The 15,314-nt window shown below is 49.2% G+C and overlaps 1 protein-coding gene across 1 annotated transcript in view; it reads right to left on the bottom strand.

Annotated features, from left to right (window-relative positions):
* LOC111157527 (LARGE xylosyl- and glucuronyltransferase 1) overlaps positions 1 to 15,314 on the bottom strand; it is a 566,731-nt gene that overhangs the window by 321,547 nt on the left and 229,870 nt on the right. Inside the window, exon 3 of the mRNA XM_022519012.1 lies at positions 12,400 to 12,701. Coding sequence (XP_022374720.1) covers positions 12,400 to 12,701 — 302 coding nt within the window. The remainder of the gene's footprint in view (positions 1 to 12,399; positions 12,702 to 15,314) is intronic.

Raw genomic sequence — 15,314 nt, 5'->3', positions numbered from 1 at the left:
AAGCAGCCTGACGAAGCTCTCAGACACATGGACCACAGGTTCTTTCCAAGGAAGCCCACAGAGCTTCCCGCTCACTCCCTCAAGTCCTGACTCTGGTGCTCAGCACACACCCACGAGCTGCACCTGAAGACATGATGTAGTCAAACTGGGGCCGAGTGAGTGACGTCCTAGATCCTTCTAGGACTTAGAAGAAGGATCCAGGCATGACATGGGCGTTCCTGGAATCTCTGATATGCCAGGCACTGTGTTGTGCTCAGAGGACAGAAAGGCGAGTCAGTCCCCCGGGGTCAGGTGAAGAGGGAGAAAGACCGCTAACCGGACAATCCCATTAGGGATGGGGAAGGCTCCTGTGATGGCGACCTCAGTGCCCTTGCGTGCCAGGGTAGCCTGGGCCACCGGGACCAAAAGGATGCCAGAGAGCTTCCGGGAGGAGAGGGCATTCCAGCGACTCAGCCAGGGCAATCGTCACTCCTGACAGTCAGGGCCTGCTGGGATTCATAGCTCTCTGCTTGTCAGCCTTCAACAGAACCAGAAAAAGAACATTCTTTGTGTTCTGCACCCCCTGCCCCAACCCTAACACACAAGAAAAAAGTCTCCATGGGGTTGGTTTCTCAAACAGGGATGCAGGGGAAAAATGTCCCACAAGAAATCCAGAAGAAACTAAGGGGTGGCAGGCAAGGCGTGAGCCTGAGAAGGAATCAGTACCATGCCCAGCTGTGCTGCCCCCAGCAAGACTGGGAGAAGCAGGACACAAAGGGCCTGGGATTCCTTGCAGGACACTGTCCAGGGCACCACTGAGAGCGAGCACCTCCTGTCGGGAAATTGCCGGCAAGGAGAGAGAGGGGAGACCCATTTCAGCACCATCATCTGTGCTGTAAAAAGTCAGCCCACATTCGGGGGACAGCGGGAGACCTCTGTGTGGGGAAGGCTGGCCTCCCAGAGGACGGGTGGCTGGGGAGAAGCAGACGGCCAGGAACCCGAGGTGGGGCAGGGGTGGCTTTGTGGGGCAAACCCCACCAGAGTGAAGAGATGTGGTCTGAGCTGCAACATCAAAGCTAAGCTATGGCTGTGTGACCTTGGAGCATCACTCGTGTCCCTGGGCTTCCCGGCCGTGTCTGTAAAATGGAGATAAAAATGGGCATCGCACTGGGTCGCTGTGCGCATCACACAAGTGAGTGCAAGGAGGCGCCCCTGATGGACGGGTGCCGCTTGCCAGATGCCTAAATAGCACATGGGGAAGTTACTCAACACCGCTGCACTTGAACTCCCTCACCTACACAACAGGGACTCAACACCACTCGTCCTCAAGGGGTTGAGGATGAGGAGTAAGTGGCTCTCAAACTCCGCGTGCACCACGATCCCTGGACGGCTTGTTCAGACAGAGCGAGGGGTGGTGGCGGGGGCAGCGGGGACTCTTTCCCCGAGTTTCTGATCCAGGAGGTTCGACATGGGGCCTAAGGACTGCTGACATCCAAGGGATGCCGATGCTGCTGTCCTGGGACCACCCTTTGAGAACAGATGCTCTAGCTAAGTGCTCTGAAGAATGTCAAACACACACTCAACCAGACGTTAGCCACGGTCACACTGAGAGTATGGGAGGTGTTCTAAGAATTTGTTTCCAGTGCCTCTCCAGTGGACTGCATAAAAGTCCGTGCACTCATATAAAAGAATAAGAGACAGCACCCATCACTGTCCCTAGGTCCTGAAATTCATGACTCTCTCAGGGTGAGGACAAGGCAACGGAGGAGGACTCAAGATGTGGGCTTTTTCTGTGCAAAGAACAAAACCGTGGGAATCAGGAGACCTGGGTGGTGGCTGCAGTTCTGCCTCTGACTGGCTGAGTGACCTTTTGCAAGTAACTTAACCTCTCCGATCCTTGATGAATCCTCTACATAAGGAGGATAGAATTTCTACACACAGTAGTACACAGGGGACACTTTCCAAGACCCCCACGGGATGCTTGAAACTATGGACACTATTGAAACCTATATATATATTTTTTTCCTACAAATGCACAACCATGATAAAGTTTAATAAAATTAGGCACCGTAAGAGATTAACAACAGTAACTCATAATAAAACAATTATAGCTGCATACTGTAACTGGTTATGTGAACATGGTGGTCTCTCTCACAGTACCTTACGGTACCTCCCCCGCCCTTCCTGTGACGACGGGGGGGGTGCTCACCAGGTGTGAGCTACAATGAGGGCAACGATGTGGGCGACTGGACACAGCATCAGGCTACCCAGGGTCTGACAAATCATCAGGAGGAGGGTCAGCTGTTTCCAGAACAGGTGACCATGGGTTACAGTAACTGAGGAAAGTGAAACCATGGCACAGGTGGGATTCAGGCACGGAATCCTAATATCCAGGGTTTTCCAAAATTCAAGATGAAGAGTGAGACAGCGTGGGACAGCGTCCAAGGTCCCGTGGCTCAGCCAGTCGATGGCAAATCGAGAGGCTGAATTCAGAGTCCCGCTGTTAAACCCGTACTACCCGGTCTCAATAAGACACACATGGAACTAGGGAAATCAAAGAAACATACAGCTGATGAGCCCCCTAGAATCATCCTGCAAACCTCCAGGGCATCCATAGTCTCCTGGGAAGCCAGTGGTCGAGTTCCCTCTCCTTTAGAGTTAAACCATGGACCCAAAAGACAAACTTATCTCAACCCTGTGGAAGACCAAAGTAGACACCTCCTATCATGTATCAATTATATTTCAATTAAAAAATTTAAAATGGGGAGCCTGGTGGGGCGGTTCAGTTGCTTAAGCATCTGATCGTTGGTTTCAGCTCAGGTCAAGATCTCAGGGTTGTGAGACTGAGCCCCACACTGGGGTCTGAGCTCAGCTCAGAGTCTGCTTGCGAGCCTCTCCCTCTGCCCCTCCCCTCACTCATGCTCATTCTCACTCTGAGATAGATAAAAATAAATCTATAAAAAAATTTTTAAATAATGTACAAGTAAGAGGAGACACCTCCTGATTGTAATGGTAGCCAAGCAGTCAGGGGCTCAGCAAGGAAAGAAAGGTGGAGCCACCGGGGCTCCAGGCCCAGTCTGAGGACAGGAAGCGCCACGCAGTCATGGACTTTGAGCACCTTTTCCACAGTCAAGGCCTAGTAAACGCTAAACCCACAAATGAACCACCCGGCACTGTCCCACTTCATACTTCCGGTCTGCTTTAGGGCTTCCCTGTGTGACAAAGAACAGAGCACCCGCAGCAGGCAGACTGATGTTAGGGTGCGTCAGCAGAAGCTGAACCCCTATTCGGGGCAAGTGGGCTGTCTGTCTGCACACAGCCCCATACCGACCCGCCACAGATGGTTCGTACCATGCGCCCACCTACAGAATGACCCCTGACCCAAAAAGCCCGCATACGTTGCCAAAACACACGGCCATTCGGCAAGTGTAGACAGTGTGCCCTCTCTGTGCAGGACTCCCTCGGAGGCGCCAGGGAAAAGAGGGGAGCAAAAGAGGCCGGGGTGCGTAGCAACGAGTCCGCAAGGAGGAAGCTGGGGAGCAAGGCAGACCTTCTAGAGCTCACGGCCCTTTGCAAGAACGTGGCTTGTCCTGTGTGTGAAGAGAGAAGCCACTTGAGGGTTCAGAGCTGAGAAATGGCATGATCCGACTTATATTTTAGAAGACCCTCTCGAGTCGTCCATTGAGAACACATTATCCCTGCGTGCACGTGCAGGGGCGGTGGGGAGGGAGCAAGGAAGCTGGAAGCAGAGAGAATAGTCAGGAGGCTTCTGCAACCCGCCCTGAGCACGGTGGACGCTGGGACAGGCTGCCCAGACCCTTCAGTGAGGTACGTGCTGTGCTGGTGCCAGGATCATCCTGGCTACAGAGAGCCACCTCCCCTGGGGCAGCCACTGCCAAGAGACCACCAGCATCTCCAGGCACTGGCCTCAAGGACCTGCCTTCACAGACTGTCTGTGTGTGAAGCTTCACAGCACCCTTAAGCCAGAGGTGGTACGGGACAGGGAGGCAAAGGTAGAAGGTGCGACATGGCCACGTGATGTTTTCTTTCCAAGTCCTTGGCGATCTGTCTGCAGCTGAGCTGCCTGGCAGAGGAAGCAAAGTAGTACGTGTGTTAGGATTTACAGCCTGTGGCGGGGATGTGGGGAAAGTGCACCCTTGTGCGCTGTTGCTGGGAGCGTAAAATGCTGTAGCTGCTGTGGAAAAGGATCTGGTGGTCCCCAGAATAATTAAAAACAGGAATGCCATATAATCCAGCCATCTTACTTCGACGTACATATCCAAAGGAACTGAAAGCAGATGTCCGTGAGAGGTGTGCACACCCATGCTCATGGCAGCATTATTCACAACACCAAGAGGGAAGCAGCCCAACTGTCCACCGTCAGATGAACAAATACACAAAATGTGGTCTAGACATACGGTGAAACAGTATTCAGCCTTAAGAAGGAAGGAAATCCTGGGACACCCGGGTGGCTCAGTACATTAAGCACCTGCCTTTGGCTCAGGTCATGATCCCAGGATCCTGGGATCGAGTCCCACATCGGGCTCCTTGCTCAGCAGGGAGCCTGCTTCTCTCTCTGCCTGTTTCTCCCCCTGCTTGTGTGTTCTCTCTCTCTCTCTCTGACAAATAAATAAAATCTTAAAAAAAAAAAGAAGAAGAAGAAGAAGAAGGAAGGAAATCCTGTCTCACGCTGCAGTGTGAACTATGAGGACATCATGCTAAGTGACACAAACTAGTCACCAAAAGACAAGTACATTGGATCCCACTTCTATGAAGTATCTAAAGGAGACGAATTTCGGAAGTAGAATGGTGGTAGCCAGGGTCTGGGCGAGGGGAGGGGAAAAATGGGAGTGGGTCGCTGTATAATAGGTATAGTTCATTTTTCAAGATGAAAATATTCTAGAGATCCGCCACACAGCGATGTGAACATACTGATCACTACTGAAACGTACGTGCATTTCTAAGAGAGTAAATTTCACAATACATGGCTTTGCGATACCACGATTAAGCACAAGAGAGATTTCTAACTGTAGACCCGCATTTTTCAGTTATGTGGCCTCACTAAGCTCAGGCTTCCCTAGTCAAAACTTCATGATGATTGAATCCAGAAGCAACACATGGACAAGTGCAGTGTCTGGTACCAGATGCTTGCACAAAAAGTGAAAGCAAACATGATCACCAGCGCCCTGCCCCCCTCCTTTCACGGTGTTCATGCTCTGAACAGGCTGGATGGCTCCCGAGGTTTCTTACTTCCACAATATGCTCTCAGTTTCGGGTGCCCTGGTGTTCCCCCTCACGTATCAAACTCCCCATCTTTCAGGATATACCAGCACCTGTTGGGAACTCAGTTTCTTCATTTATTAAAAAGGGGGGGGGGCGGATAAAAATTTGTCAAGGTCTGCTGGACAGATGAACTGAGATGATTAACATGAAGGGATTAGAGCCTGGTGCTGTGAACTTAGAAGACAGGCATCAGCGATCAGTAGAATTGCTATTCATTTAAGAGTTTATAGTATGCCAAAGGCTCTATATTCAAGGCTTTCAGCCTTAAATATTCTTGAAAGTCAGACATCAGTTTCCTTCCTTCTGTCCTTACCCCAACTCTCCTTCAAGTAAGGATTGGGTAGTCTTTTCCCTCATGATTGAGAAAAGGGCTTTCAGAGCTGTTGGACTCCCTCCGCTGTGTCAAATGCTGGTGCTCCCTTTGTCCTCCTCCCATAGAAGAGAGAAGACACAGGAAGGAGGAGATGAGCCACTGGAATCCGTCATTATTGGGGCCATGGGAGCAACTGTGCAAAATTAGGATGGACCCTTTACTTTGTTCTGCTTTACTGTCATCGTCTTTCAATGAGAAGGCTGCATCTTTATTGTTGTTATTGTTATTTTGTTGTTGTTGTTGTTCTTGTTGCTGTTAATAGCACATTTTCCAAAAAAATAACATGTAATAAGAGAGCATGACAGAGAAAGCAGATCAAGGCAGGACTCCTTTCGAGTAAGCAGAGACAGGAGGCTGTGGGAGACAGGACCCTTTGCCAGGGCCAACGGTATGGTAGCCACCTCCAAGACTGTCCCCACAGACCCCTGACTGCGTGTGCGGTCCTGGTGTAGCCTCTCCAACACTGTGTCGGGGTCGGCCCCTATGACCTACAGAACTTGTCAGAACTCACAGTATATGATATCCCAGGTGAGGTCCTAGAGAAGACTGGGGCCTCTGCCTTGTTCTGCTGGATCCCTCACTCGGGGACAGCGTATCTGCGACAGTGTGAGAAGACGAGAGCAATCCGAAGGACCTGAGGTCCCAGCCATGCCAGCATGCCATTCCGAAGCAGATCAAGCCTACCAATGACAGCTACCCTAGCAGACATCTAACCCTCAACTGCATGACAGCCCTCCAGATGCAACGCACAACGAAGCTGCTTCCAGATTCCTGCTTCTCAAACTGGACAACCACATAAATGCTTGTTATTTGACGTCATTGGGTTTTGGGGATACCTTGGTATGAAGCAATCCGTAACTGCTACACTTGGGTAGGGAAGGTAGCCTAAGGAACCACTACAGGAGCTAGAGTTCCCAAAAATCACTGCATCGGAAAATCCTGCTAGGTTTCTTCGAGCTATAATGTTCCCAAATTCCAGGGCCTGACATTCAGGGAAGACATTTTAGCAGATTTATATCCTTGAAGGGGCCCAGAAGAAAACCTCTGAGGCTAATAAAATATGAATCCAAATGCTGCAACAGTATCTTCCAATAGCTGGGTGAGCAGGAGAGGTGGCAGGCAAACCCCTCCACTGCTGAGTTATTTCATAAAATTCTCTAAAATGAAGTAAACGCGATAGATCGAAATACTGTGGTTTCCGGGACCCAGAAAATGAAGGCGCAAGGTGTTAACTTTTATAAACGTAATGCCTAAAGCAAAACAGTGTGCCTGTACTGAGTTAACAAATACACTCACAATCTGGAAGGGAATTTTAAATATAAGTTCTTTTAAAAGAACAGATACATTCTTGCCTCGACCTACTAAGAAATGATTACTCCCCACATAGCTGCTCTAGCCTCCCAAGGTGAAAGACGACCTCCCACTGTGGCCTATAACCTTGAAGGCTTTGAGATGAGACACCTGCCAGGCACAGACCAGGACTGGGGCTCTAAGCTCATGGGAGTGTGGGTCACAGGTGCTCTAATTAGCAGAGTAGTAAGGCAATGGTTCCAAGTACAGGTTCTTTGTTTTTTTTCTTTTCTTTTCTTTTCTTTTCTTTTTTTTTTAATTTTACTTGAGAGAGTGAGAGAGAATGCACACCCAGAAGCAGAGGGTAGGGGTAGACGGAGAAGCAGACTCCCTGTTGAGCAAAGAGCCCGATGTAGAACTCGATCCCAGGACCCTGGGATCAAGACCTGAGCTGAAGGTAGATGCTTAACCGACTGAGCCACCCAGGCCCTACCAAGTACAGGTTCTAGAAGCAAACCGCTTAGGTTTAAATTCGAGCACCACTTCTTCACGGCAGTAAGACTTTGAAATGATTATTGAAACTTTCTTAGCAGCTTTCTAATTGTCAAATGAAGAAAGTATGCTGTGTGGATTGAATGAGATATTTTATGCAAATTATTTTATGTAAATTTTAGCACGGTGTCTGATCTACTTTAAAGGCTGAGTAAATGTTAACTTTTATTACTGTTACATTATGACCAAGAAATGAAGCTCAAAGCGTGGGATAAGAGAGACAGACTGCTATAATGGTGGTCTCACCTCAAAGAGTACCATTCACCTGACCTCCCACGGTAACAGTATCAATGGTTGTTGTAATTCAAGGACATCCGCCAATTCCCTGACATTCTTCCCACTGAGAGATGGAGTGTGTGCTCTTTCCTGCGAAATTGGGTGAGTCTTTGAGCCTCTCTCAATGAAAAGATTATGCTATCAGCAGAAGTGACACTGTGTGACGCTGAGGCCAGGGCATAAAAACTGTTTCTGTTCTACCTTGGTCACTGGAACACTTGTCCTGAGTCCTCAGCTGCCAGGGAAGCAGCCAACTGCCTGGGGCCGCCATATTGTAGGGAAGTCCAAGCCAGCCGCAGAGATGGACATGAAGAGGCCCTGAGTCTATGACAGGCAAGAAGGAAGTTGGGCAAGCGCCCACTGCTTCAGCCCTCACTGTTCAGCTCCAGCCACAAACTAAAGACACACATACGAGGGACCCCAAACCAGAACTGCTCACGGAATCCCTTCCCAAGTCCTTGACACAAGGAAACCATGAGAGCTGATACAATGACTGGTGTTGCTTTCAGCCATGACCTTGTAGGTGTTTCTCAGGCAGCATTAGGGAGCTAGAATGCCCAGAATAAGGCTCTGTGATGCTCGTACAGAGTTAGCTTCCCACCTGCTATCCCATTTCACTCCCACAGCTGCACTGGGAAGAACAGATTATAAATTCTCATTTTTCTAATGACGACACAGACTCTAAGAGGGTTGCTGAATTACTCTAGGTCATCTGACCAGTGACCGACAAGGCAAAGACTCCCACTCAGGAATTCGCACCCCAGTTCCAGTAACTTCTCTGCTGTAGCAGAGCCAACTCCCGGAATGGACCAGAACCAGAAACGCAAGAAAAACACACCTATCCAGACACCCACAGGCCCAAGTGGAAATCCCAGATGATTCTGCTTCAAGTTCTGTGGCGCTCAGAAACCAGCCCTCACGGACACAGCACTGCCCTGACAACAGAGAAAAGCAGGAACAAGATGGACAGCTCTTTGAAGGCCACATAATTAGGAATGATAAGAGGGCACCAGGACTGGCGAGGGCCCACTGTTTCCGTCACCAGATATCTCGGTTGACAGCCTGGCCATCATTAGAAAAGACTTTTCAGAAATACTTGTCATAGCCCGGAGAAGTTTCAGGGCCACGAGGGAGGATGATAATGTCCTCGGTTATGAGGCGCCGGGCTCTGACAGGGCATCAGGACCAGCTTCGGCACTTGTAATGGCCAAGTGTTGCGATGAAGGGAGGTTTCCATTCTGACTCCATTGACTGACACTGCTTGTTTGCCTCTATGGCTTCTTCATTAAAATCTTTAAAGACGCCAGGTGACGGAGACACAGAAAGCAGCTACACTGGAATGGGTACGAAGTTAGCATCTCAAGGTCAAGGTGCCCCCAGAGGAGACCACCTTGAAATAGGCCGCCAGCAGATCAAGCCGTTCAGATTCATCTGTGGCGACTTTGAACAGGGCCAGGGTTTCAGCACAGACAATTCTACCAGAAATAACGTCAAGGGTCTAAGAAGGAACATTTCCAAGACAAGCAAAGAGAAGAAAAACAAAGGAAAGAAGCTTTAATTCTCAGGGGCAAAAGACGAAAAACTAAGTTATGAGCAGAATTAACAATCCCCAGGTTTGAATCCCTTTATACTGGTCTCAACCCATGTGATAAGGAATGTCCACTGTAACCATAACATCTGTTCTCTCTGGCAGCAGAGCTCCAAAATGCTAGCAGAGAATGTGGCTTCCTCAAGTAAAAACCCACCTTTTCCAGGCTCCCTTGCAGCTAGGTGGCCGCTCCTGGTAACCCCACGGCATAGTTTTTCCGTCAGCGTGCTCCAAGAGAAGGGATTGCGACATGTCTAACACATGTTACGGGGGGGAGCGGCATGCCCCCACCTGACCACTGCGGCTTTCCTGCCAGCTGTGGAGATAGGACCAAAGCTCGGGCACTCATCATGGACGGGACGACCTTGGGAACGCCAGGCAAGCAAACTGAGCAAAACATCACTGAAACCCACGTCCCCAAAACGGACATCCCTACTTAAGATGCCTCCAGACTTTTCTAGCACAAAGAGAAATAAGATGCAAGGTCATTGTTTAGGTGGGATTTTTTTTTTGATACTTCACCCTGAAATCGAACGCCAACAAGTCCTTTAGAATTTGCCTCTGGCTCTAATATTTATTGTCATCACTGATGTAGTACGAACCAGGCAGGAGGTTCATTTTTCTCAGGGGTTTACAAACGAGGAAACCGAGACATGGAAAAAGAATGTAACTTGCTGAGTGCCACATAGCTATTAAGCGGGGCACGGGGCCAGGATTTAGGCTCAGGTCTCCTAGCCTTAGGAGCTGTTTTGTCTGCACTACTCTAGGGGGCGCTCCGGGCAGAAGTCCTCTTTAGAAATAGGATGGGTCTCTCAGGAAACAGCACAGGGGAGACAGACTGTCTTAGGAAGAGAAAGCCCTCACCTTCTCCCTCTGCTCCACTTGCCCCTCACCCCCTTTTTTTCCCTTCTTATTTCCATTTTTCACCTCCTTGATCCTCAGTCAGTGCTCTGAGTCAGCCTGAATCACAACATGGTAAATACACTTCCTCCCTCTGGGCCTTCCCACCGAGTGGGCAGGGTTCCATCACCCACTCTGAGCGGACACCAGGGCTCTAACCAGAGAGCAGAGAACCTGCAAGAAAGCCAGCGAGCCTTCTCCCAGGTGAGAAGAGAAGTTCCCTGAATTAGGGTCCTCCCAAACCAGCCAGAAGCACGAGAGTCCCTTAGCACGGCCGAGTCTTCATTTTCAAAGACGCAAGAGATGTTCAGGACCACAGGCCTCTGGTGACAGCTGTGGCAGAATAAATGGATGGGACCCGGCACGTGGGCAGAGCTGAACCAACGCGCGGCATTTAACACCTCCTGACATTTGAATTTCTTGAGCATCTCTTTTCTGTGTCCCACCTCAACAGGAGAACTGGAAGGGGAGTTTTGTCTCTTTTTTGTTCAGTGGTACTTCCCAGCACAGAGAACGGTGTGAGACACGACAGAGGCTCAGGGACAGAGGCTCAGGGACCGTTCGTGGAACGAAAGAACGAAGGATAACCCAGAGCAACCATTCCCCGGCCCAGGCTCTCTGGGCTTCCTGAGCGATCAACTCCCCGTGTGCTGCATTCTTTCTCGCCGGGACGATGCTTTCCTTCACATCTTGTAAGCTCACACGTACATTCTCGCTGGATCTCCTCCATCCACCACTGTCCACCTCTCCACACCTTAGCCGGGCTTGAGAAGCCACGAGAAATCCTACTAGACACAGGGGGCCCTCCTCCTTCACTGCTGCCCTTCCCCAGAATGGAGTCTATGCTGCTTAGTAGGCCCCACATTCCCCTGGGACAGACCGTATAGTACCAGTAACATAACTAATAACCAGCCTCCCATGAACAATGTACTACAGTCCATCGGGTGTTTTCAGGGAGGTCTCAAGTCTCACATTCTGACCATGTGGCCAGGAAATGGAATCAAGCGGCAGCAGGTAATGTAGCTAACTACAAATAAAAAGTAACCATAATTGATGGGGCGCCTGGGTGGCTTAGTCGGTTGGGAGTTCAACTCTTTGATTTAGGCTTGGGTCATGGTCTCTGTATTGTGGGATCGAGCCCCGCCTCAGGCTCTGTGCGGAGCGTGGAGCCTGCCCAAGGATTCGCTCTCTCCTTCTACCCACCCCATCACCTCCACTGCTTGCACACATGCTGTCTCTCAAAAAAAAAAAAAAACAAAAAAAACAAAAAATACCATAATTGAGAACATACCATGTATCAGGCACCGTTACTAGCTTTATATGACCCATCTCATCTAGTTCTCATAAATCCTCCATGAAGTAGGAACTATTTTTTCAGATTTATTGATGAGATATCTGAAGTTCAGAGAGGTTAGGTAACTTGCTCAAGCACCCACAGCAGAAACCACTGGAGCTGGGATATGAACTCAGGCTTTTCTGGGTCACAAAAGGCCTTGCTCTTAATTCCTTTCCTTGGGAATGGGAAGAAGCAGGACATGTGTGTGCGCATGTGCGTGTTCTGTGCAGACGTAAGCACACATGCACAAATGAGAAGAATGAGGATGGCAGGGAGAGGGGGTGGTAAGTTTTCCCAACGTCCAGAAAGTTCCTAATACAGAAAGCATACTCTAAGGTGGGGGGGCAGGATATTAAGCTATAAAAGTTAAACCACCGCCTTAGTGAAGCAACAGGTGTCTGGTTCTAAACTCCAGAAGCTGATAATAAAGTGAGAAGGAGGCCAAGGGAATTGGCCAATAGGGCCACTACTCCATGTGCACCACTCACACTATAGTCTAAGTAAGAAGCATCCCCAGGATGGATGACAAATCCTGAGTGGGTCAAAATGAACAGCCAAGAAACAAGCAGTAGTTTCCTTCCCTTTGCTCTTCTTAACTTTATCTCTGTGGTGTAAGCCCTCTTGTGCCCATTTTTCAGATGGTAAGACCAAGGCCCAGAGAGGCTAAAGGACTGGCCAGCCGGCACAGCAAGGTTATGGATGGCGCCAGATTCACACTGGGGCCGAGCCAGGGATGCCGGCGTTTTCAAGGCAACCTGGCTGGGTTGCCAGGTGACACCTGTGAGGGGTGAGGGCCAAGGGGCCTTTCGGGATGCTCCTTACCTCACACTTCTCCACGACCGGCTGCTGCCCGCACTCAGAGCTGTTGCCAGCCACGATGCCGGCGCGGAGGTTCTCGCTGTCACCGGTACCCTCTTCCATGGAGTAGGTCTTGGAGTGGTTGCCGTGGCGGTGGGCTGGGGCGCGGCCCTGCGCCAAGCTGAGCTGCCGCCGCAGCGCACGGTTCTCCTCCTCCACCTCGCGCACGCGCACCTCCAGGCTCTCGCGCTCCCGCTGGCTGGCGGCCGCATACCTGGGGCTGTGCGGCTGTGACTCCAGCGGCGACAGGGACACCGGCTTCCCATCTGGAGGAGGTGGGGGGGGGGGGGGGGGGGGGAGACCAGGTTAGTCCGGACCAAACAGCCCGCGAGCCCTGACCCACGCCCCACGCATCTGTCACCGCAGCTCCTGCAAATAATATATACGTTATATTATAAATATATATTATATTACAAATAAATCCATCCAGACTGACCTGGGGACAAAGCTGAGAACAGAAGGACTTAACTACGGTGATAAAAACGAGCATAATGTTTAGAGAAGACAATTATAATTTTTCCTAATGAAACACACTGTCTTCCCTTCCCTGCTTGGCACATGTCCAGGTAGACATTCTTGTTCTCTATAAAATACGAATATGAAGGACTAGCAGGTAAAGGAGAAAGAAGAAAAGGAGAAAGTGGAAGACAACAAAAAGGAGTAAAAAGAACAAATATTAATAATGACAAGGTTTATTTCGTTCTTCCTATGTGAACTCCTGTTCATCCTTCAAAACCCTGTTTCAGAAGCCTCAGTCCCACAGGAAGCCTTCTTTGGTGTGCCAGCAATATCTTTTTCAGGCTGTTCGAACACACTTTTTGTACATATCACTATGAAAAACGTGTACCCATCATACTGTACTTAGTCAATCGTTTTAGTGAATGTTTCCTGCGAAGACTGTTCAATGAAAACAAAGAACAGGTCGTACTTCTCTTTGTGGTAAGGTATCATACCATCTGATGCAAATGCCATAAGGGTAGATACATGCGTCCAAGCCAAGAGTCAAATAATCAAAGTGCAATAAAAAAGAAGAAAGGAGGAGTGTAATTAACAAGGTTTTCCCAGAAAAGCAGTCACCATTGCCAGCAACACACCTTTTGACCATCATACACAGAGAGGATGGTAGGTCTCCCAAGTCACACAACCAAAACATGGTGGTATCAGAATTCGTACCCAGGTCTCTCCTGAGCCTGAACCTGTACATGCTCCGATTAAACACAGTTTCATAATCAGCCCTATAGAACGCTATGGATTTTTTAAAAATTTTATTAATGTAAAATCCCCATTTCCCAAAGATACTCAGCACGCCACACCTTGTATACAGGGGCACCGGGGACAGGACACAGCCAAAGCTGTCACTCCCCTCTGCTCCTGTGCTGTCGAAATCCCGAGACCCTTCTAGACGACCAAGCAAAAATGACCTCTTTAGAAAATTATCCTCTCTTAGCTGCCTGCCAAAACAAAAAAACAAAAAAAAAAACAAAAAAAACAAAAAAAACAAAAAACCCCACAGTTTCTCTTTTTCCACACTTGGGGTTTTTCTTCTTCCTGCCCAGACCCCACTGAGCTTCCAAACTATCCCAGAGAGTCTCTGTGACTCACAAAACTTGAGGATCAAAGGAAGCAATGAATAACACCCCACGGGCTTTCCCCTGTGCCCTACGGGGCTTTGTGGTGTGTCTAGGTGCCTTCACAAACACGACTCTTTCTTCTCCCTCTTAATCACCTCGGGGTTAAATGCCTGAGCTCCTGGCCCTCTCGCATTAATGCGGCAGGCATCTCGGAGGACTCGCTGAATTCCACTGCCTGGGACCACAGATCAAAGGCCGAAGCGGAGTGTACGGGCGCACAAAATCACAGGTTGATTAGGGCTGTACGGACACTGTACAAGCTCTGACCAACTTTTGAAACCTGTTTCCCTGTTTGGTAAAAAAAAAAAAAACCCACGCACAAACAACAACAACAACAACAACAAAACCAGTTCCACCGAGGATGGAAACGAAGAGGTCACTGACGGCAACTGTGTTTCCTCAACTGCCATCAACCCTTCAAGCTGGGGTGCAGAGAGATGAGCATCCAGCTTCTGGCAGAAGGCAGAGGTACGCTTCTGTGCGGGGCCGCTACCGATCTGGGCAGCGCTGGGTAGTTCACGCTGATAATGTCTTAGGCGATTGCAGCCAAAGCGGGTGGCAACGGGTGTCCCCATTTATGAAGAAAACATTTAAGCTTTCGCATTGTGGTGCAGGGGGACCGCAACTAAGGTCTCCATGACTGTATGGGGCCCCATTTCTATCTTTATGCTGTTACAGGTGCAGATGCTCTGGGGCCTGTGGGGTCTTCTTCCTTATGGAAAAAAAACAAAAACAAAAACAAAAAAACCCTGGGGACATTTGGGGAGGAGCCCGGCAAGCTCTGGAAATACACTAGGGTCCCAGAAGCTCTGGAAAATTCACAACAAAGGGGAGCAAGAAATTTGTTCTTTTGGACGTACCGCTTAAATGTTGTGAGCTCCGAAACAGGAGCAGAAATGCTAACCTGTATGGTGACTAACATTAAAAAAAAAAAAAAAAAAAAAGAAAAAGAAATGTTAACCTCACAAACACGATGGGAGGTTTAAATAAGATATGGAAATACAAAGCTCTGAGCACTTTGCCTCTCACTAGCAATAGTTTCAGTAAGAGGAGGTAGTATTAGGGGTAAGATATGTTGATAACATAAATTAGGTTGTTATTTTCTCAACACAGGCTGTAAATTTTCTTAACACTGGGCTGTTCTCTAATATATGGGAGAAAAGGGCCGACAAACCTTGGCTTGTTTTGATCTGTGGCATCTCTGAACCTTCTTCCCTTCAGCCTCAGGCAGGTTCAAGCTCATCCAGA

This window comes from Enhydra lutris, unplaced genomic scaffold (genome assembly GCF_002288905.1).
Source record: "Enhydra lutris kenyoni isolate GAN:26980312 unplaced genomic scaffold, ASM228890v2 scaffoldscaffold55, whole genome shotgun sequence".
Classification (NCBI taxonomy): Eukaryota; Metazoa; Chordata; class Mammalia; order Carnivora; family Mustelidae; genus Enhydra; species Enhydra lutris.
This window is presented reverse-complemented; position numbering and strand designations above follow the sequence as displayed.